Source organism: Odontesthes bonariensis, chromosome 1 (genome assembly GCF_027942865.1).
Source record: "Odontesthes bonariensis isolate fOdoBon6 chromosome 1, fOdoBon6.hap1, whole genome shotgun sequence".
Classification (NCBI taxonomy): Eukaryota; Metazoa; Chordata; class Actinopteri; order Atheriniformes; family Atherinopsidae; genus Odontesthes; species Odontesthes bonariensis.
Genome location: NC_134506.1, coordinates 19902444 through 19921730, shown reverse-complemented (window position 1 = coordinate 19921730; position 19287 = coordinate 19902444). Strand labels below are relative to the sequence as shown.

Here is a 19287-nt window from a genome sequence, read left to right as displayed (position 1 = left end):
AAGCAGTGCTTTTGTTTCTAAAACAAACTACTGAACAACTTTGGCTGCACTGGTGTCATACATACCCCAATCAGAAACGTCACAGCGAGTATTTTTCATCAGCTGTCCAAGGCTAACAGTTTGTGTGTTCCTCACCAGCTGGGGTGTGGTCAAAAATGAATCATGATCCAAAGTTTCAGCCCACAGAGAGCTGTGCAGCAGAAAATTTATGCGGATTTATGCGCTTGAGTTACAAGAAGTTCTGCAGTGAACCAGCCGAGGGCAGTAGAGAGGCTACTCCACACAGAAAGCCTCGCAGTTGGGCCTTCTAGAGGTTAGAGGTTTTTGGTTTGTATGATCAAGAGCTTTGAATACATCCACCCTATCAGTTTGAAATTGGAAAGGGAGTGCGACTATCTGACCCTTTGATCTGAAATCACACCAGTAAAATATTGCAGTTAAATGTATAATGCTTTATCCCAAACTTATCTCTGATCGCTCTCAATAGTGATCCCTCACAATATTGCACAACACAACAAGGTAAAACACACAATTTTATGGTTAACCTGATTCTGAACAGATTAAATCTCGAGTTGAACTCAGCTCCATAAATTAAACATGGACTGAGGGATAATAACTGCCCACCAGACTGAGCCGTTTTAGATATGTTTATGTATATGATGTATTAAACTCTAAACGGACACAATATGAAATAAGATATAATCGAATTTTCTAAATTTTAGACTCAAAAGAAAAAAAAAACGTATAACATTGACTCATGGGCAACATCCTCTTTTTGCTGAGCTATCCACTTTACGAGGTTTACTGAACGCACCATGACACTAGCAGCTAGCCTAGCTGAGCTAACTTGGCTAATCTGATTTATCGTCTCAGTTAAGCGCACGAAACGTTAGCCAGGATTACCAAATTTAGTTTTCCATATCTCCCTTTTGGTGGAATATCTGCCTAAACTCGCTTAACCGCTAATTTCGAAAATGGCATCACTTGGGGAGCCTGTGCGACTGGAAAGAGGTAATGTAAATTAGCTAGCTAGCTTTTTTTTGTTGTGATTAGAGGTAGACGTTAGCTTAGCTAGCATTGCTTGAATAAAACTAGAGATAGTTTTTGAACACAAACTCTTTTGTTTGGTAGGATAACCTTGTCTTGATGATTTCTTTTGAATCGTCAATGACCGGTTGTATATATTTGCGGTACCAAGCCAAGTAACCTATAGCCCTTATAGATATATCGTTTAATTTGCGCACTAGCTAATTAGCTGAAATTAATGACAGCAAACAGCGATTGACCAAAACAGGTAGTTTGGTTAACGTTTGTTTCCAGTAAATACGAGGCACGATAGTTATCATTTGTCCTTCATTATTAGTAGCAAGGAATTAATGTATTGTTTAGAGACAGGTTTTCAACCCAAGTCTTCCTACTGATTAAAGTAGCCCTGACTCTGGCAAAAATGGCCTTTTGATTTGTCTGCCAGGTTTTTATTGTCACCCTGACACATAAACAGCGAAAATACGCTGAGAAATTATCCCTTCGATTTTTAACACCCTGAAGAATGAAGATAATGGAGGTTGTTGCTTCTTACGTAATTTAAAAGCTACAGTAGCATCTAGCGCAGGCTTGCTATTTACTTGCTCCAAAGTAACTCTAAAATGGTAAAAAAATAAAAATAAAAATCTGAACAAAATACTTTGATATTGCAGCAAATGTTTTCCCCATCCAATCTGTAAAGGCAGAGGCAATTCCTTATTTATATAACAAGAAATGATGTGGATGTACTCACCAAAAGTGCTGGTATGTATTATTTTTGGTTTATATATGTTCTTTTAAATTGAATTGAATAATCCTTCCTTGACCACTATTCAAACAGGAAGAGCAATCTCTTTCCTTTCTTTTTATTCCAATGAAAGCACCTGAAATTTAACATCCTACCAAACATACCAGTTACATCCACTTTCAGACATCGAAACAGAGAAATTGGACACATTTACAGTATGTCAGTGAATCATGATTGAAATTAATTTAATGTAACTAGATTATGTAACTTTACAAGCTTTCGCAGATTGTACCACCTGATATGGAACAGAGAAATGAAAATACCCACTTTGCCATTTTTAGTTTTATCAAGATAGATTTTCTAGGACATATCAAGAGTCTGTAGAGTATAAAAATTGGCTTTGTTCTTAGACATTATAAATGAAATAGTCTCTACTTTTCAATGATGACTTAAAGTAATCCAGGAATGGCAAGATAAAACAATTAGCCTGGGAAAGCAAGGACAGATTCACACACACACACACACACACACACACACACACACATTGTTTTGGGCTGATCCAGAGAATATGACGAAGCATGTTGAACCTACTCATGTCCAATCATACTCGGTCGAGCGTGAGTCCAACCTATGAGGCTATAAATGCAAATGATACCCGGAAATTGAGGCTCAGTCTGACGGATTTCCTGCTGGAGCTCTGTTCCACTGAGCCCAGCGCTGATATGCTTTGACATGTGACTACCAATAAGCACTTTATTTAACTTGAGATTCCTCCGGCTTGTTCTTGAGCTGCCATTGAGAGTCACACAAGCAAATGCATTATTTTTTTATTTGTATGTTAATGTAAAACCTTAATGGTGCGCCACTTGTTTTTGTTGACAGACATCAACCGTGCTATTGAACTGCTCGATAAGCTCCAGAGGACGGGAGAAGTGCCTCCTCAGAAGCTGCAGGCGCTGCAGAGAGTCTTACAGAGTGAATTCTGTAATGCTGTCAGAGAAGTGAGACTCTATTTGGCACTTTACTGTGCAGCGCAGTTTCCTTTGTCTGGTGTTTGGTTTGTTAATTTTGCTTTGTGAACGTGCTTTCAGGTTTATGAGCATGTGTATGAAACTGTGGACATCAACAGCAGCCCTGAAGTCAGGGCCAACGCCACAGCGAAGGTAGACCCAAGTCCATTACTGTCTAATACACGACAAATTGAGCCAGCTTTCCTCAACATAAATTTCAGATCTTCTATTTCTTAAGGGAACTCGCAGTTCATATTGTGTGTAGAGTGCCGTGAATGCGGTATGTTTGTGAAGGCTGAACAACCTATTTTGCTTTTTCGTAGGCGACAGTGGCAGCTTTTGCAGCGAGTGAGGGACACTCACACCCACGTGTTGTGGAGCTGCCCAAGACAGAAGAAGGCCTGGGTTTCAATATAATGGGTGGAAAGGAGCAAAATTCACCTATTTACATCTCACGGATCATCCCAGGAGGCATCGCTGACCGACATGGAGGCCTGAAAAGAGGCGACCAGCTGCTCTCTGTTAACGGGGTGGTACGTTCAATTCAAAGAATCATTACTTAGTGAAAGATGGTCAACTTGAAGCTTTAGCATGACACACGTCTGTGTTTGATAGTATCTTTGTGTCTCTGTGGACAGTTTCTGCATCTTTATGTACGGCAGAGGACCCTGAACATTTGAAACATTTTAATCACTTTAGATATGCACTGTTAGTTATAAAGACACACCTGTGCAGAGGTTTGAACAATGTGTTCAGAGTTCTGTGGGTCATCGGTAACAGCTCAGCTAAACAACTGGTGGTTAGCAGCTACAGACCACTCACAGGTAGCCACCAAAATCTTCTACAAGTGAGGCCATCTGTCTTTTGTAACACAAAGCCAACAATTATATCAATTATGACATTAGAGACGCATTCAAACAGGGAAATAGTTTAGCAATAAGGTGTATGCACCAGACTCCCAAATGCACTTTCCTGTCAGAATAAAACAGATTTGCTGTTTGCCTGGTGAAGAGAAGGAGAAAACTGTACTGTTGTCATCCCAGATACTGCTGTTGGTCTGAAAGATTTCTAACAACTTGTTAGTTGAGAGGGCGCATTGTAATTCTGTACTTCAGACATTGAGATGACGACGAGTCAACTTAAAACTCAAAATCCCGTCTAATCGTTAAGAAATGTAAGCTGAAGCTTTGAAATGGCATTCGGCAAAGAGAGAATAAGTTACAAAAACTGTCTCTCAACGGTGGTTGCAAAGTACTACCTTTCAAACTTTTGCACATGCCACAGTTGCAATGTCGAGCCCCTTTTCACACAGGTTTAAAAAAAAAACAAAAAAAACACTAACACCTGCCAACATCTGGCTTTTGGGTTGCCTCAAGTGACTCTGCAGTGGTTGCGGATATTTATCGGCTTCAGCTCTGATCTGCAGTGATAGAAACACAGAAACTGGGTACACACACATAAAGGGAAAGCTGATGGGTTCTTAAGGAGAGCTCATACATCCACAAGATGATAATCACTTAACTCTTTCGGTGCCATTGACGTCTATAGACGTCAATTTAAAAAAAAACGTTGACTGCCAAAGACGTCTATAGACATCAATTGCGTTTTTTAACGGAGCGGGCTGGGGGACAATCTAGCGGAGTTCGTCACTAAATCTTAGGCTTGTAAACACTAAACAGAGAATATACTGGCAAACTTACCCGCAAGGTGGCAGCAGTGCCACTTTGCACAAAAAAAAGCTCGTTTTCTCCATTTTTTTGGTCAAACAGCTGTTTTTGGTGAAACCAACCTATGTTCGACTGTCTATTACTAAAGGACTGAAAATGGTAGAAACAAACCTTTTTTCCTGATCAAAGAAGAGAGTCTACTTTTGGTAATTTCGGTGTGTACATAGTCATAAAACACACTTTTCTGTGGGTCTTGGAAAATCAGTCAAAATACTGTCAAACACTTGGCAGTATGGGTCTCTCTGCACTGAAAATGGCTGGCAGCCAATGAGTTAATGAACAACTTACAACCATTGATTAACATCTACGCCTCGAGCCAGTTTGCCCAGATGAGGAAACACACATACAGGACTTTTGTGGAGAGATGGAAGAAACCAAGCAAAGGGCAGGAGGATTCCTCTCTTAGGATGAACTGAAATATATTAGATACTGGGCAGAGCAAAATTGGCAGTTTGTAGTATGAGTTATCAGGATGATTTAATGCAGGACCTGAGCCACACGGCCCCCTCTCCACCTGGAGACTCTGTGCTGATGCTAAGATGCAGCTTTACCATCTTTCACCATCAATCGTGTCATTTTAACGTACAAAATTAGTTCCAACATTGCTATCTCTCCAAAGCTCATCTCTGCATCTTTAGCAAATAGCCCAGATTTGAACCAAATCTTGTAACAGTTTTTATTTTTTTAGCAAACTTTCCTCCAGGAAGCTCAGGGGCATCTTAAGAAATCTGGCAAGAGAAATAGTTGGCCAGTTTCAGTGTTATCTGGAGCCGTTTCACGATGTCACTCGGGGACAGTGAGTCATCCTCAACTGTAACAAAGTGCCTCCTTACAAGAAGTTACCGATGTAAACAGTTTTTAACTTTTCCTAAAGGCTCTGAAAATATTTAAGAAAGAAATGCATTCAGCGTCTTTATTAGTATTACAAAGTATACAATATAAAGTGAGGTAAAGGGATATTTTTTGAGCTCAAAAGAATAAAACTCCAAAGAGTGATTCTTCACATTTGCAGGAGGGACTCTGCTGCTTGGCTCACATGTGTATACTTCAGCAGTTTAAAATTCCAAGCCCAGCCAGAAACAATCATCCAATCGACTTAATTTATTACTCGGTTTGTTCTTTCATTAAAATGTCCAAATTACAGGCTGTTTATATGGTGAGTCAAAACCGTTTACATCGGGACTATTCTCACTCTGCCTCTTAAATGCTGAAGGAATTGTTTCTCACTAAGTTAACACATGTGTTGTTGAGCATAACAATTGCTGACAGTAAACACTGCAGACATCCTTACAGTTGTGTCCTTCTGACGTCATCATACTTTATGTTTCTGTGTTTTGTATTTTTTCCAGAGTGTGGAAGGTGAGCACCACGAGAAAGCTGTGGAACTCCTCAAAGCGGCTCAGGGCACAGTGAAGCTGGTAGTAAGGTACACCCCCAAAGTCCTAGAGGAAATGGAGTCACGCTTTGAGAAAATGAGGTCGGCAAAGCGCCGGCAACAGAACAACTATCCCCAGTAGGATTTTATTTTATTTTTATTTTTTTTCATGTTGAGGCCCTTCTCCCTCCTCTAGCTTACTGGCCAACTGTTCTGGTCTCTTTCTTATCTCCTCGGCTCCCCCCTACCCCCCAAAAAAGGAAAAAAAAAATTGAAGTTTTTAGTTGTTGATCCTCCTCAGACTTACTGTATATTGTGTTGTTAACCACCTCTGTAGCATTTTTAATATTCACCATTGTTACTGTATCAGACACTAAACTCTAGACGAACACTAGAATGATTATGATTGTCAGCGTGAGTCACACCTTGTGCATTACTTTTGAAATTGACAATTTGAATGCAACTTTGAGTTCTTCTGAGACAAAATGTATGACTCCTTTGACAAGAAAGGTGGTGTTTTTAATTGTTTTATCACATCCACTACCAAGTGCCTCAGGGCAAACACATTATGATCTTATGTACTGTGTCAACTGACCTCATTTTTCTTTTAATGGTTTAAAGTTACGCACTGGTGATTAAATGCTTGTGGCAGGACTAACTAAATGCTTTGCATCTGTTAGTGTCAGTTTTTTTTTTTTTTTTTGTTTGTCCGATGTAGATACACGGTAATGATATGTGAAACCCTTTAATTGTGCAAACTTCAAAAGGTGCAGTTTTATTTTGATTGCCACATGACAGGCATGTGCAAATTAGAGGAGTTTTTGGAGGAGTTGATGACAGTTTGTATGAATTATAGAGACAAGATGTTCAATGCTAAGCAAAACCACAGTAAGGTCACTCCAAAACAAAAAAATGATGCTTATTTTAAGGTTCTTCCCTGGGCTTTAGCCTTTGGATTTTCTACCGTGCTATGAAAGGCCCTGCAGAGAATGTAAGTGATGGAATGGGGTCTCAGCAACTCGTGAATAAAATCGGTGCCACCTGAGAGACCCACATTTCAACTTTTATCAGAATAACAAACCTTCATAAGCATAAACTCTGTGCTCAGCATGCTGTCAGGGAGAGCTTCAGCCTCCAGTTAACTTCATGACTTAAAGTTTCATTTGGAAGTTTACGCACACTCACCGTAAACATGAATATTGTAGCAATAATTTGACTTTTGATTACTTTGACTGACTTTCTTGGAAAGAAGATTTGTGGAGAAAAAAATCTTGATTAGATTTTTGCTTTCCTGAAATCAATTTAGGGTTTAAAAAAAAACATAAAAAAGAATATGACATCTGGTTGAAAGTCCCCAAGCAAGTAGCACCTGGACCAGGTGTTTTGTTAGACATCCATCAACAAGGTACTAGAGATTAAGTCTGTTTGGATATTTCACGCCTCTCTTTGACAGTGTTGGTAAGTATCCACATATTTTTGATGGGGTTGGGATCAGGACTCTGGGAAATTGAAAAATTTAAATTGGTTAGGAGGCCTTTTTTAAGGTCATTGTGAGACCTCTAAATGGTTGTACAAGTTTTTTTTGTTTTTGTTTTACCCTAATCTGATTTCAGAAAACCCGAAAGGAAATTGAAATGCTGTATGTAAACTTCTGGTTGTCACTAAAAAGTAGAAATCTGCTTTATGTCCCATTTTTATTTTGCCAGCTACAGCGTTTCATTAAAGTTCAGTCAGTGAAGTTAACTTAGACCTGTTGATATCATGTCAAGCAGTCATTAGGCCACAATAATGCCTGACGGGAACTTTCACTGCTCCATTAAAAATAAACGGAGTGACACATGACTTCTACACATCCACCAGGACTTTAAATAACAGGGAATATGCTGTAAAATTCTTTGCATTTGCGTGACATTTGTGTGTATTTTTCCATCTGTTTTCAAAGCAAAAGTGTGTCTTAAATGAATCGTTTGCTTCATTTGAAAGTTTAATCTGGGCGATTAATTACATCTTTAGAGGATTTGGATTAAAGACAATGACTACACAGGTACTGGGATAACAATTTAAGTAGCTGCTTCCTTTTGAAGTGCTCCGTTTTAAATAATAGAAATAAGCCCACAAACTTCAATAATTTAAAACCTCACTATCATGTCTCCCATTATTACTAACAAATGTCTTTTGCACTGTGAAAGTCCAAATTTTGGTAGCGCACATGTGCTCGTATGTAGTTTCCAAACTGCATGTCGTGAGAATAACAATAATGAACATTTCATTTCCGATTACTGCCAGACGATCAGGTTTACTCTCATATGCATTTTACAGCAGGCTAATGTCAAAGCAGCTACATTGGTTCCCACATTTACACCACTACACTAAATATTTAATATTTCTCAACAGTTTGCATGTCTGAATGTCCTATCAATGATATTTATACGAAGATAGAAATGTCTTATGTTGTCTGCTGATGATCTTAGATCAGCCTTGCCTGATCGAGAAGCTCAGATCCAGCTTCTAGGCTTACACGCGTCATGTCAGTCAAACAAGTCACAGTTTACTTTTAAATCACATTTAACGTTAACATGAGTGGGTATTTGAAGACAAAGTGTGGAAAGTGTGACTATTGAATGTCTGTCTGTTAGGAGCCCTCTTCGTCAAAATGGTTGACTTAGATGGACGGCAAAATATCTCAAGAACAAATTTATTGTGATCCAGAGATTCGTCACTTTTTGTTGGTTTTCAAAATGGGTGGTGCTATGTGTGACTAAGCCATACTGTCATAGAAAAAAGAACAAAAAGAAAGACGGCTCTGATTCATCCAAATAAAGTAGAAAGTAGATGGTGGATAGAATGACTTTATACTCATTGTGGCTTCAGTCTCTCTTCATCCTCTGAGCTCAAATCGTCAAAGTTAACGAAGACGTTTTGTCATAACGAGCCGATGTCCCATTAAATGTGCCACTTCTCTTTGACATGTGACGGGAAGCCATTTTAAATGCAGACCAAAATAGCTTCAGTTTAGCCACTGAATGTACAGTTTGGTGTTCTTTTGTCGTTTTGTCCACCATCTCTTCAGATGCGCCGGGGCTCAGTAAGTGCAGCTTGCTGCTGACATCAGCTGTCTCAGTGAGTTGTTCAGAGCTTATTCAAAAGTAATGAAGACTTTGATTAAAGAAAATCAGTAGAGATGTGTTTGTGTGCTTTCAGCGATCTATACATCCAAATTGCATCACCAAGTACCAAAAATATAGCCGGTGTAAAGCTTGAGCATGTATCGGACATCATTGATATTTTGATATTCTGCCAATAATTGAAAGTAAAATGAAAGTTCACTGAAGTAAGGTCAGGGGCTTTTGTCGGGTTCCGTCTCTGTGTACACTGATCATTAGTCAACGTGCACGTACGCTTCAGTCAGGGTCACCTGAAAGATTGTTTTCATCCAAGTCTGTTTTTTTTCTATTAAATAATGCAAGAAAACAACGGATGGGCACGCGGCTCGCTCCAGTTCAGCGAACACGCACCTACAGACGCCTGAAAAACTGCTGAAAAGTGGAGCAAAATATGAAATTAACATGCAAGCTTGATGCAAATCAATTATCTATGCAAAGTAATTTACAAACTTTAGAAAATAATCCGTGTTGGTGCAAAAAAAAATAAAAAAAATCCTATAATTTTTCTGAAAATAACTATGATGAATCTGCCTTAAAAAAAAAAAATTCGGGGCCACCGGACTCGTTACGTGACGAACGGAGACATTTGCAAAGTTTATTACCACACCAGCCTCGTATTGATCACGATCAAGGAGGTGCAGTGAAGATCTACTTGTGATATTAGCTTCTACATCTAATTGTCATCAGGAGGCCTGAAGAAGAACAGGCAGCCACTCGTTGCATTGTGGCTTTCAAATATGCACTAACAAACTGACTATTACAGTGTTTATTAAAGTATGAGTCAACGCCAGTCTTTCCTGGTGAGGCTTAAAGTGCAGGCTGCTATGTAACCAATCAATTATTCGGGAGTACAGTAAAACAATACATTTGTGATAAATATTCATATATACTGCTGATAATGCTAAATAGAGGGATTTAAATGTGTGCGTTGGCAAACTTGCTCATATTTAAGAGAGGTTGGTAGAGTAAGAGACCAATCCATAGGCTACTTGGAGGCAGAGATAGGGTCTGGTGTACATATAAGTCTTTAAATAATGTATAGTATGTCCCTTAAGTGTGTTTTATCCAACAGTAGCTTGCTCCATACACTCCTCACAAACATACATGTATAGTAAACGAGGAAGAAACGGTAACGAGGCCTGTTATTTAGGTTGCACAGTCACGATTTTCCACTGAACGTCACTGACCATTCAGAGAGCACCCACCAACTTTTTACCCGTTTCTTGTCTGTAAATCAGAATAGTCAATGAAATGATTTTTTTATAATGGTTTTCTTTTGATATTTTTCTCAATTTTTATAAGGGATTTTTCCTAAAAAGCAGATACCAGGAATGGTGGTACATCTATTTTGACTGTGTATGACTGGGGCCGTATCAGCTCGGTTTGTCTGGAAAGCGGCTCCGATGGGAGGATGGATTGAACCGTCCGAGATCAGCGCCGCTTCCCTGAGCTCCGAACTGATTGTTCTTTTCTTTATAGGACCAATACCAAACTTGCAACATTTGTTAAGATTTTTATAATGTTTTGAGATGTTTTAAGTCAGTGGTTATTTAATAGTAATGCGTGTAGATGTTGTGTTATCTTGTGTTGTTTTGGTTTGTTTCTAATTTGCTGTGTTGCGTTGATGTCAGATGTAAAATGTTGTGATGTAGAACATAACAGTAGCTGGACTAGAGGCTCAATAAATCATGCTTGCATCTATGAATTTGAAACACGCTGTTTGAACATCTTTTACAGAAAAAGTACCCGTTGTCTCACTGCTCACTGTCGACACAAGAATAACCTTGTGTCTCTTGTCGTAGGTTCTGTTTATTTGCTTTAAAACCCCAACATCAAATCACACAGGTTTTGTTTGGGGGGGGGGATTGACCTCCGGTTGTTTTTTTCATCAGCTTATTTTTCTTTGCCTCGTTGGAAGATGTTAGCAGAAAGTTTTTGGGACCCACATGAAGCTGCACTATTTATCTGCAACACTGAAACTTCAGATGTTCCATGAATATTCTACAGAAAGGGCTTTAGGTACTTTGTCTAATGCAGTCTTATGTTTTTTTAGATGGAGGCTATCTTATACATGTCATATTAGTATAAAAATGTATGAGATATTCCTATATTATCAAGGTTCATTATTTAAAAAGGAAAGAAAAATTAGAAAAAAAGTGACGTCCTAATGTATTTCAGAGGCTGCTCAGCCTCGCCTTCCTGTTCTCGTATCTATCCACTCAAATCACAGGTGGTAGGACCGCTTTGAAAGTTTCTGCCACAAGGAATTCTGGGAAGAAACTGTCCACTCCTCAGTGTGGAGAATTTCAACAGCTCTTGTCATGGCAGGTTATTTCTTTCAGGGGAAAAAAAACTTCCAAAGCAATAAGGTCCATGTGACCGGACCCCGACTCATTATCCCTTTTTACAACCAACATTTTGACTTATCATAGTTAGTAAAAAAGCAGGTGTTACCGATTAATCTCAACGATGACTCAGAGTAGGAATTATTCAAGTTAATGAAGATACCTGCTTTTTACTAGAATTCCCTGCCCGATGTTTGCAGTGGTCTCCTGCGGTTTATACTGATTTTGTTCATTCTATTATTTCTTTCTAATAATACAATTACTTTTGTCTTACAGACTTTGAGGCAGTAGCTTTGCTAATAGATGACTGAGTTGGTTGAGTCTGCTGCTCTCATCAGTAATCAAGTCAACGTAAAGCAGTCACATTGTGTTCAGTTACGTTTAAAAGGATGCTTCTATATATATATACTGTATACAGTATATTTCTGAGATGAACTCTGTAACAGGAGCTCAGGAGCAGATCGGGGCTGTTTGCCTGGAACCAAGCAGTGCACGTGACAGAGATTCATTAGAGCTGGTTGTTCACACTACAGCTTGAGACCACAGCACAGCTGCTGGTTTCTGATGCCGTTGACGCCATCCGTTGCAGACTCGCATGTGTGGATGGTTCACTTCGTCTTTTCTGGCAGCCAGAATAAATCACATCCTGGAGCAAACTCAGCAGCAGCAGCAGGGGCCGAGGAAGAAGCAGGAGGCCAAACAGGATCCGGAGCCAAATCGGCAGCAGAAGCAGCACACAGGGAAGAAAAAAAAATGCTTTCAAGTTAATATATAGTATAACGTGCGTTTGTGTGATTGGATGAGAAGAACATTTATGTGGTTTTTCCGAGAGGCAGCAGTCTGAAGAAGACGGCCGTGCCTTGCAAGACGAGGAGACGTTACTGAGAGGTGAGTGAACTGCTGTGGTGTCACAAAAGTTTTAACGGGGAGAAAAAACTTTTCAAAGCATCACAAAATACATAATCTCACGAGTCAGACTGAGAGAACTGACTTATCAGACTGACCTAGTAGAGCAGCAGTGTATATTTACAAGAAAAACTTTGACTGATTAATGTTATTGCTCCAACTTGTGGAACAACCTGCAAAGAAACTGTACCAACAACTTATTAAGCATTTCCAGGCCAAAGAGAGCCATGCCGGTTCCTTCGGGGGACTGAACAGGGCTGTTTTGTCCAGCAGAGAGCTGCTGCGGTTCGTGTGCAGGATGTGGGCTTTCAAACAAAGTTCAGTATCTAAACCACATCATGCATCCCAGTTGGATCCTTCTGGAACCATGACAACATCTTAAACTGAAACGTTGACCTGTGAAAACAGACAGAGTTGCTGACTGCAATGTGGAACTGGTGCCGAGGTCGATGTGCATCCCTTCACTGCGGAGTTGTGGTTTGCAGCAGAACTTGTTCTGTGGTTTAATAAAAAGTAAATATGTTGTGCACTTTCAGATAATTTTCTAGAGATTTTCTGTTTCCTTTTCGTTTCTCATCAAATCAAGACGTTTCCGAGGTTATTTTGTGAAACCTTTGAAATAACTATAATAACATCTATGGCATATTAAGGTGCCGATCACCACACTGTAAGGTTTCATTCCATGATGTTTACTTTGTGAAAAAAGAATTACAAGAAGATAGAATTAAATTCTTACAACATTTTTACTGTTTGATTGAGAAGCACAAATGCCCGTTCACAGATTGTCCTGATTTATGCTCATGAGGTGAATGTTTTAAGTACAGCTGGATGTTTTAAAACTGATTCCTCATTAGTAAACTCGAGTGCCCGTTTTTTATTTGATTTAGCAAAGATTTGCGCCATTGAAATTGGGATAATTTAATGCAAGCACACTCCTGTGCAGCAGGCATCGACGCAGATTTTGTTTACTTTTTATTCAGCACGAAGAAGAAGAAGAAGCTTTTTCCGCTTTCAGCCGAAGACGTAACTTCCTTTCTGTCCGAGCCAACCTCGAAGTGAACACGCGTTCCCCCAGCTTAGCTCAAGTGAGTGTCCTTTTTTAACGAAATTAAAGCAGTAACCAGTGTGAAAATGGTAATTCTTCCCATTGAAAGAGAGCTTACTTCCAACCCTGGCGGCTTGAAAAGTTGCTAAGCGGTATCTTGGCTATTTTTTTTCCGGTATTTTCCTGCTAGCTTAGCTGCGGCTCTGTTAGCTGATGGGAGCGGGAGCAGAGCACACGCCGCATGGGTGTTAAACTGTGAAACATTTGTCCACTTGTCCCGTTTCATATAGGTTGATGAGATAAAAATGAAAATGGATCCAGTTAGAGGCATTGTAATTTTCTGAAAGATGCTGTTCTACTCGTTAACGATGCCTGGCTTGTTGTGTCTCAAATAATCACAAGTCGTTAAAGTCGTAAATAGATCTACATGAGAAGCTGTCACATCATGTGAAAGCTTAAATAGTTATAACATGCCCTTTAATCAACTGAATATGCCTGTATTGCAGGAAAGCTGTAATTGGAATGATGCCCTCACCTCAGACTAAAAAGAGCATGGAAGCTTAGTTACACTATTATAAGTTTAACAAAAGCCGACAGTTTGTTAGCTCTTGGGGTTTGGGGGGGGGGGTGTCACAAGTTGAAAACTCTTGACATTGTCTGCACCAGGTTCCTTTTCTCTTTGCTTATATAACGTAAAACAGAGCAGTTTTTCAATCTCCTGCTTAAACTTGTGTCTTAGGATGCGTTACGTTGCTGCTTACCTGCTCGCTGCCCTGGGTGGCAACGGAGACCCAGAGGCCAAGGACATCAAGAAAATCCTGGAAAGCGTCGGCATCGAGTCAGATGACGCACGCCTGCAAAAGGTACGGAGCCGCCTGCTTGACTGTGCGCTTCTGATGTTCTGACTGCGTTTTGCCCACCAGATGTTTGCCGCCTTTTGCGATGTTCACGGAGTTTGATCTTTTTTCACAGGTCGTCTCTGAGCTCAAAGGCAAGAATGTGGACGAGGTCATTGCCACAGGTGAGTCGGACGTTTTGTCACGTGTCTGGATGTGTGTGAGAATAATCTTTACGGTTTTGTTAAGATCTTAAATTTGAGTATCTTTGGATTTCATCAGATTCGGGTTCTTTGGATTTGTTTGGAATATGTGCAGCAGCAAGAAAGCTGGCTGTCCCAGCGAATTCAGTCTCCCTGCTTTAGTCAGAAATGATACTTTACTAGTGATCCTAGGTGTGACGGCTGTTTACTGTGGATGCATTTCAGTACCACATCACGAAGGTGCATCTGTAGCTCATGATGTAGACTGGTTGTACTTTTGGTTAGATGGTTGGTGGTTTGATTCCCAGCTTCCCCAGTCAATGTCATAGTGTCTGTGAGCAAGATACTGAACCCAACAATTCCCTCAATTGTAAGTCCCTTTCGATAAAAGCATCCGTGAAGTTAATATAATATAAGGAACTGTATTCTTTTAAAGAAGATAAGTATTTTGATATTGGTTACAGTAAGATGACATAAATTCCCTTGAGAAGCAGAAACATTGGCCTTAAAGAAATGTATGAATATTAATTACGAGCAAGATAAGCCCTCAAAGCATGCCGGCAGTGTTCTCACTGCTTATTGAAATGAATAGGGTCGCACATATTATACATCGAAAACCTGAAAATGGTTTGTGGGGGGGTGGGCTGTAGTTTTGAGCCATTAATACATGAACCAGTTTTGAAGTATCTTCCGAAATAATGATATTCTACAAATAGTGAATGCTTACTTCAAAGCTTTTGACTCTAAGTGGTCATTAGTGTTAGTGTGATAATTCCACTCTTTTGCCATAAATGTTGTGGGATTTAATGTTCCTTTAACGTGAATAAACCAATAAATTAAACATAAATCCAGTGATGCAAGAATCCACTGTACAGTGTAGTAGCTGGCTCGTATCCAGTTTGAAGTATTTGATCTGTCTTGTCTCTGTCTAGTGTCTGAGCTATCACTTGTGCTTCATGTCTGCCAACGTGTCTCCTCAGGTTACGGCAAGCTGGCCAGCGTGCCAGCAGGTGGTGCCGTAGCTGTTGCCAGCTCTGGATCCGCTGGCACAGGTGGCGCTGCAGCTCCTGCTGCAGGTGAGAATTTCAGTTTAGCACTTTGTCAGCGTCCGTGACACTCGGCACACTGCGTCCTTGCCTCTGCTTTGTATGTTGATATGGTTACCTGCTGCCAAGTTAGGTCATATTTTTCATAGAATTGAAGGACATGAGCTAAACCTCACTAGTTGTATCTGGTGGGTACAAGTCATGTATGCATTATACTTTATTTGTGCATTTGTTTGAAGAAGGGTCGGATTAAGTTAGTGTGTTTTGTTGAACAAACCATGAAATTGCTTTTTGTTCTGCAGCTGCTGAGGAGAAGAAGGAGGAGAAAGAAGAGTCTGAGGCGTCTGATGACGACATGGGATTCGGCCTCTTCGATTAAACTTTTTCAAATGATAAATAAAGTTTTGAAAAAAAAACTGAAATTCTGTTTTTGGGAAATGTTACAAATATTTCAAGTCAATGATGTTAGCCTGGGGCGGTCAGTGGCGTAGGGGGTTAAGCAGCCATGTACAGAGGCTACAGTCCTCACTGCAGCTGGCCCCGGTTCGAGTCCCGCACCGGACGGCCCTGTGCTGCATGTCTTCCCCATCTTTCTGCCCCCTGCTTCCTGTCTCTCTCCAACTGTCTTATCCATTAAAGGCATAAAAAGCCCCAAAAAAAAATGTTAGCTTACAAAGTGCTTAATGGAACGGCTCCCATCTACTTAAATGCTCTTGCCAAAGGCTTACGTCACGACTCGGCTACTCCGGTCGTCTAGCGGTGCCTACACCACACTTAAGACAATCCAGACCTTTCATGTGTTGCATGATGGTGGAATGCCATACCAAGTGCTATGTCTGCACTCTATCTCTACACTGTCACCTCTGACAGTCTTGACTAGTGGTTTCCTTCTACGTAGCTTATTGTTAGCTGTAATGTTATATCCTTATTTGTAAGTCGCTTTGGATAAAAGCATCCGCAAAATGCATAAACATAATTTTATTTCAGCCAGCAACATTGAGATTTTTAAATCTTTGTTAAAACTAAAATGCCCCTTGAATAGACGGCACACACTTTGGGTGAGGAATTTAATTTTCATGATGGACTAACAAAAACAACTTGCCTCATTCCAGATTGCAGAATTGATCCATTTAATTGAGTAGCGGAACAAGTTGATAGCTCTGATAAAAGGCTAAATTTAAGACTACTACTACTTCAACATCGGCATGCATGTAACTGTGCCTGGTGGACAGTAGATGGCAATATTGACTTCTGCTCGAAAGGCGGAGTGAAACCAGAGATAGCCTTCAATATTTGGGGGTAAGAATTTCCTCGGCATTTTAGATAATCCAGGACATCAGACGCATCCCTAAACCAGACACGTGCATTAATTTCAGATTCAGTAGAAGCAGACTGGTGCACATGACCTGGCTGTATGTCTGCAGCTAACCTGAAAAGCACAAGATAATAATAAAAAGCACCAATAAAAAATTAAAAAAAAGCCTTGGGCCAATATATTTCTCCGCATTTTAGTTTGAAAGGTTGCATGTTGAGTTGCTTTTGAGGACTGTTTTCTATTAAAATAGGTATGTGATTAGATGGGTTTATACTGTGTATAGTACACAGTATCTGGGATTTTTTGGTGAAATACATCCATCTCTACTTTATAATTTACTAAAGAGAATTCTGCTGAAGACATTATTCCAAAACGGCTCGTAACACGAAGTTTTAGTGTTGCCAGTAGCATTTGTAGAGTTGAACTCCGTTCGGCTCATGTCACCACATTTCACAGGGACCAAGGGTCGACACCCTGAATATCAATTATTTACCGCAACCTCGTTGTAAAAATCCCAGCCACCCGGTTCCAGTAACTTTGCTTCATCTCTTGTCTCGCTTCATGTGCGGTGTGTTGCTTTTATCGCCATAGCAATCGCAGACCCTTGAGCTTTCAGCTGTGTCAACCCTCAGCTGTAATCAAAGATGGTACCCAACCATCTTAGAGCCATTTCATGACGGAACTACTACAATTCTGTTTGACATTAGCTTTGCAACACATCGGGGCACAATCACAACATTAGTTTGTATCACACAGAGTGAATCCATTTTTTTACTTTTCCAGCACAAACTGCAGTTTCGCTTTCTCTAACAGAAGCAACACCCGTGCTAAACATTTTCCATTCTTAGCCAATAGTGGAAGCTGCAAATCCAACCATGACACCAAACCCGAACATTTCTTATCAATAGTGCCTTGTGGAAGGGGCTGCAGCAACTCAGCATAAAAACTCCCTCTGACTCTAACTGTCTTTACCCCTAACCATGCACACACAAGCTGCTCAGAGATGTGTTCAGTGTGGTGTGTGTTTGTGGTAGTGTGTTTATTAGTAGATTTTGTCACGGCAGGTTCCTTCAACACAGAAATTTAGTAAAAAAACTGTATCAAATATGAACAATATCAACCATCATTGATATGTAAGAGTATTCACATTGAAAACAATAGTTATTTCATTTAATTTTTCACTACCAAACATTGTGGGCAGCCACAGCTCAGTGGTTAGAGTTGGTCGCCCAATAACCTGAAGGTTGGCAGGTTCGATTCCCACTCTCACCACTCAACAACATTGGTGGAACTGACAGCTGGAGGGGCGTCAGTCTATCTTCTTGTCACGGCCGAGGTGCCCTTGAGCAAGGCACCGTACCCCCATGCTCCCTGGGTGCTGTGAATGGCTGCCCACCACTCCAGGTGGGCATCTGTCTCTATGAGTGTTTGACTCTGTGCATGAGTGTGTCAACAGGTGCCAACCTGGATGGGTTAAAAGCAGAGGACAAATTTTGTGTGTATGCATGACCAATAAATCTGATCTTAATCTTGTAAACCTGTGGTTTCTAATAGGCTGTATTCTCCTGGCTGATAATCTCACTCCAGGTTAACTATAGAATCATCAAATTTTCACCAAAAAAACCAGCATGTCTCTCAAAGCCAATGAATCATGTTTCCGGTGTGTGACAAATCACAGTTACCTAATCCCAAACTTCTCAAATTTGCCAATGTCATTGTTAAAAAAGGAAAAAAAGAAAAACAGCGAGATGACTTATCTCACGTGTTCAAAGCTGATTCAGCAGTCTGCAGAGTTAGTAAGTCCTCTTTGGCTCTGACACTGCATACATACTTGTGATTTTGGACTGTAAAACTAGATTTTTATTCATTTTTTACCCTAGAAGGGCTCCAATTCTGAAAAAAAAAAATGTGTCTGTCAAATAAAAACTGGCAAGTAAGTGGCACAACTATTGTAATCAGATTCCAAATTTCAAATATACATTAAGTCAAGTTTAAATTAACACAACACATCTAAATGTCTTATAAATGCTTCAGGTAGCCCATAAAGAACCTAAAGAATAAACCAAGTAGGGGGATTTTAGGCACGCATGTTAAAATATAGTCATAAAAGCTCAGCATTAGATATTTGTCCCTGACAAGCAAAGTGTAGTTAAAATGTTAAAGGTGGCACTTTTTGTGCTAAGAGGTTCCTTTTACAATGTTATGCTGTTGAATGTTGTTAACTCACGCACTGAATCCAATCTAACAATGGAAGGAAGTAACCTCTTAACTTTTAATGGAGGCCGCTTGGTCTCTTCCACAATATGTTTGAAAGTCATTTCGTTTATTCGCAATACGGTTACCATAACAACCACAAACAATACTGACGCTGAATTAAACACATTTACCTGCGAAATGACTTACAGGGATTTTATCTGTCAGGTGAGTGTACTGCATTCAAAAGCAATTACTCTTTTAGTCATAAATGGAGAAATAGTTACGCAACCTAGCGGCAGGAAGCTGATACGTTCGGTTACGTTAATGTTCCGCCCTTTTCCGGCATTG

The 19287-nt window shown here is 40.0% G+C and overlaps 2 protein-coding genes across 2 annotated transcripts; both read left to right on the top strand.

Moving 5' to 3' along the window:
- Positions 1-812: 812 nt before the first annotated feature.
- lin7c (lin-7 homolog C (C. elegans)) lies at positions 813-10738 on the top strand. Its single transcript, XM_075455152.1, has 5 exons — positions 813-1011; positions 2654-2772; positions 2863-2934; positions 3105-3314; positions 5858-10738. Exons 1-5 carry the CDS (start codon positions 975-977, stop codon positions 6023-6025), a joined length of 606 nt encoding a protein of 201 aa, XP_075311267.1. The 5' UTR covers positions 813-974; the 3' UTR covers positions 6026-10738.
- Positions 10739-13278: 2540 nt separating this feature from the next.
- On the top strand, positions 13279-15850 carry rplp2b (ribosomal protein, large P2 b). Its single transcript, XM_075455075.1, has 5 exons — positions 13279-13383; positions 14083-14206; positions 14316-14364; positions 15363-15458; positions 15731-15850. The coding sequence occupies exons 2-5, from the start codon at positions 14084-14086 to the stop codon at positions 15805-15807; spliced, it is 345 nt and encodes a 114-aa protein (XP_075311190.1). The 5' UTR covers positions 13279-13383; position 14083; the 3' UTR covers positions 15808-15850.
- Positions 15851-19287: the final 3437 nt, after the last annotated feature.

Coding starts and splice junctions, on each gene's coding strand:
- lin7c (XM_075455152.1), top strand. CDS start 975: ATGGCATCACTTGGGGAGCCTGTGCGACTGGAAAGAG. Junction 2,935..3,104: donor GGGCCAACGCCACAGCGAAG/GTAGACCCAAGT, acceptor GCTTTTTCGTAG/GCGACAGTGGCAGCTTTTGC. Junction 3,315..5,857: donor TGCTCTCTGTTAACGGGGTG/GTACGTTCAATT, acceptor TATTTTTTCCAG/AGTGTGGAAGGTGAGCACCA.
- rplp2b (XM_075455075.1), top strand. CDS start 14,084: ATGCGTTACGTTGCTGCTTACCTGCTCGCTGCCCTGGGTGGCAACGGA. Junction 14,207..14,315: donor ATGACGCACGCCTGCAAAAG/GTACGGAGCCGC, acceptor CTTTTTTCACAG/GTCGTCTCTGAGCTCAAAGG. Junction 15,459..15,730: donor CGCTGCAGCTCCTGCTGCAG/GTGAGAATTTCA, acceptor TTTGTTCTGCAG/CTGCTGAGGAGAAGAAGGAG.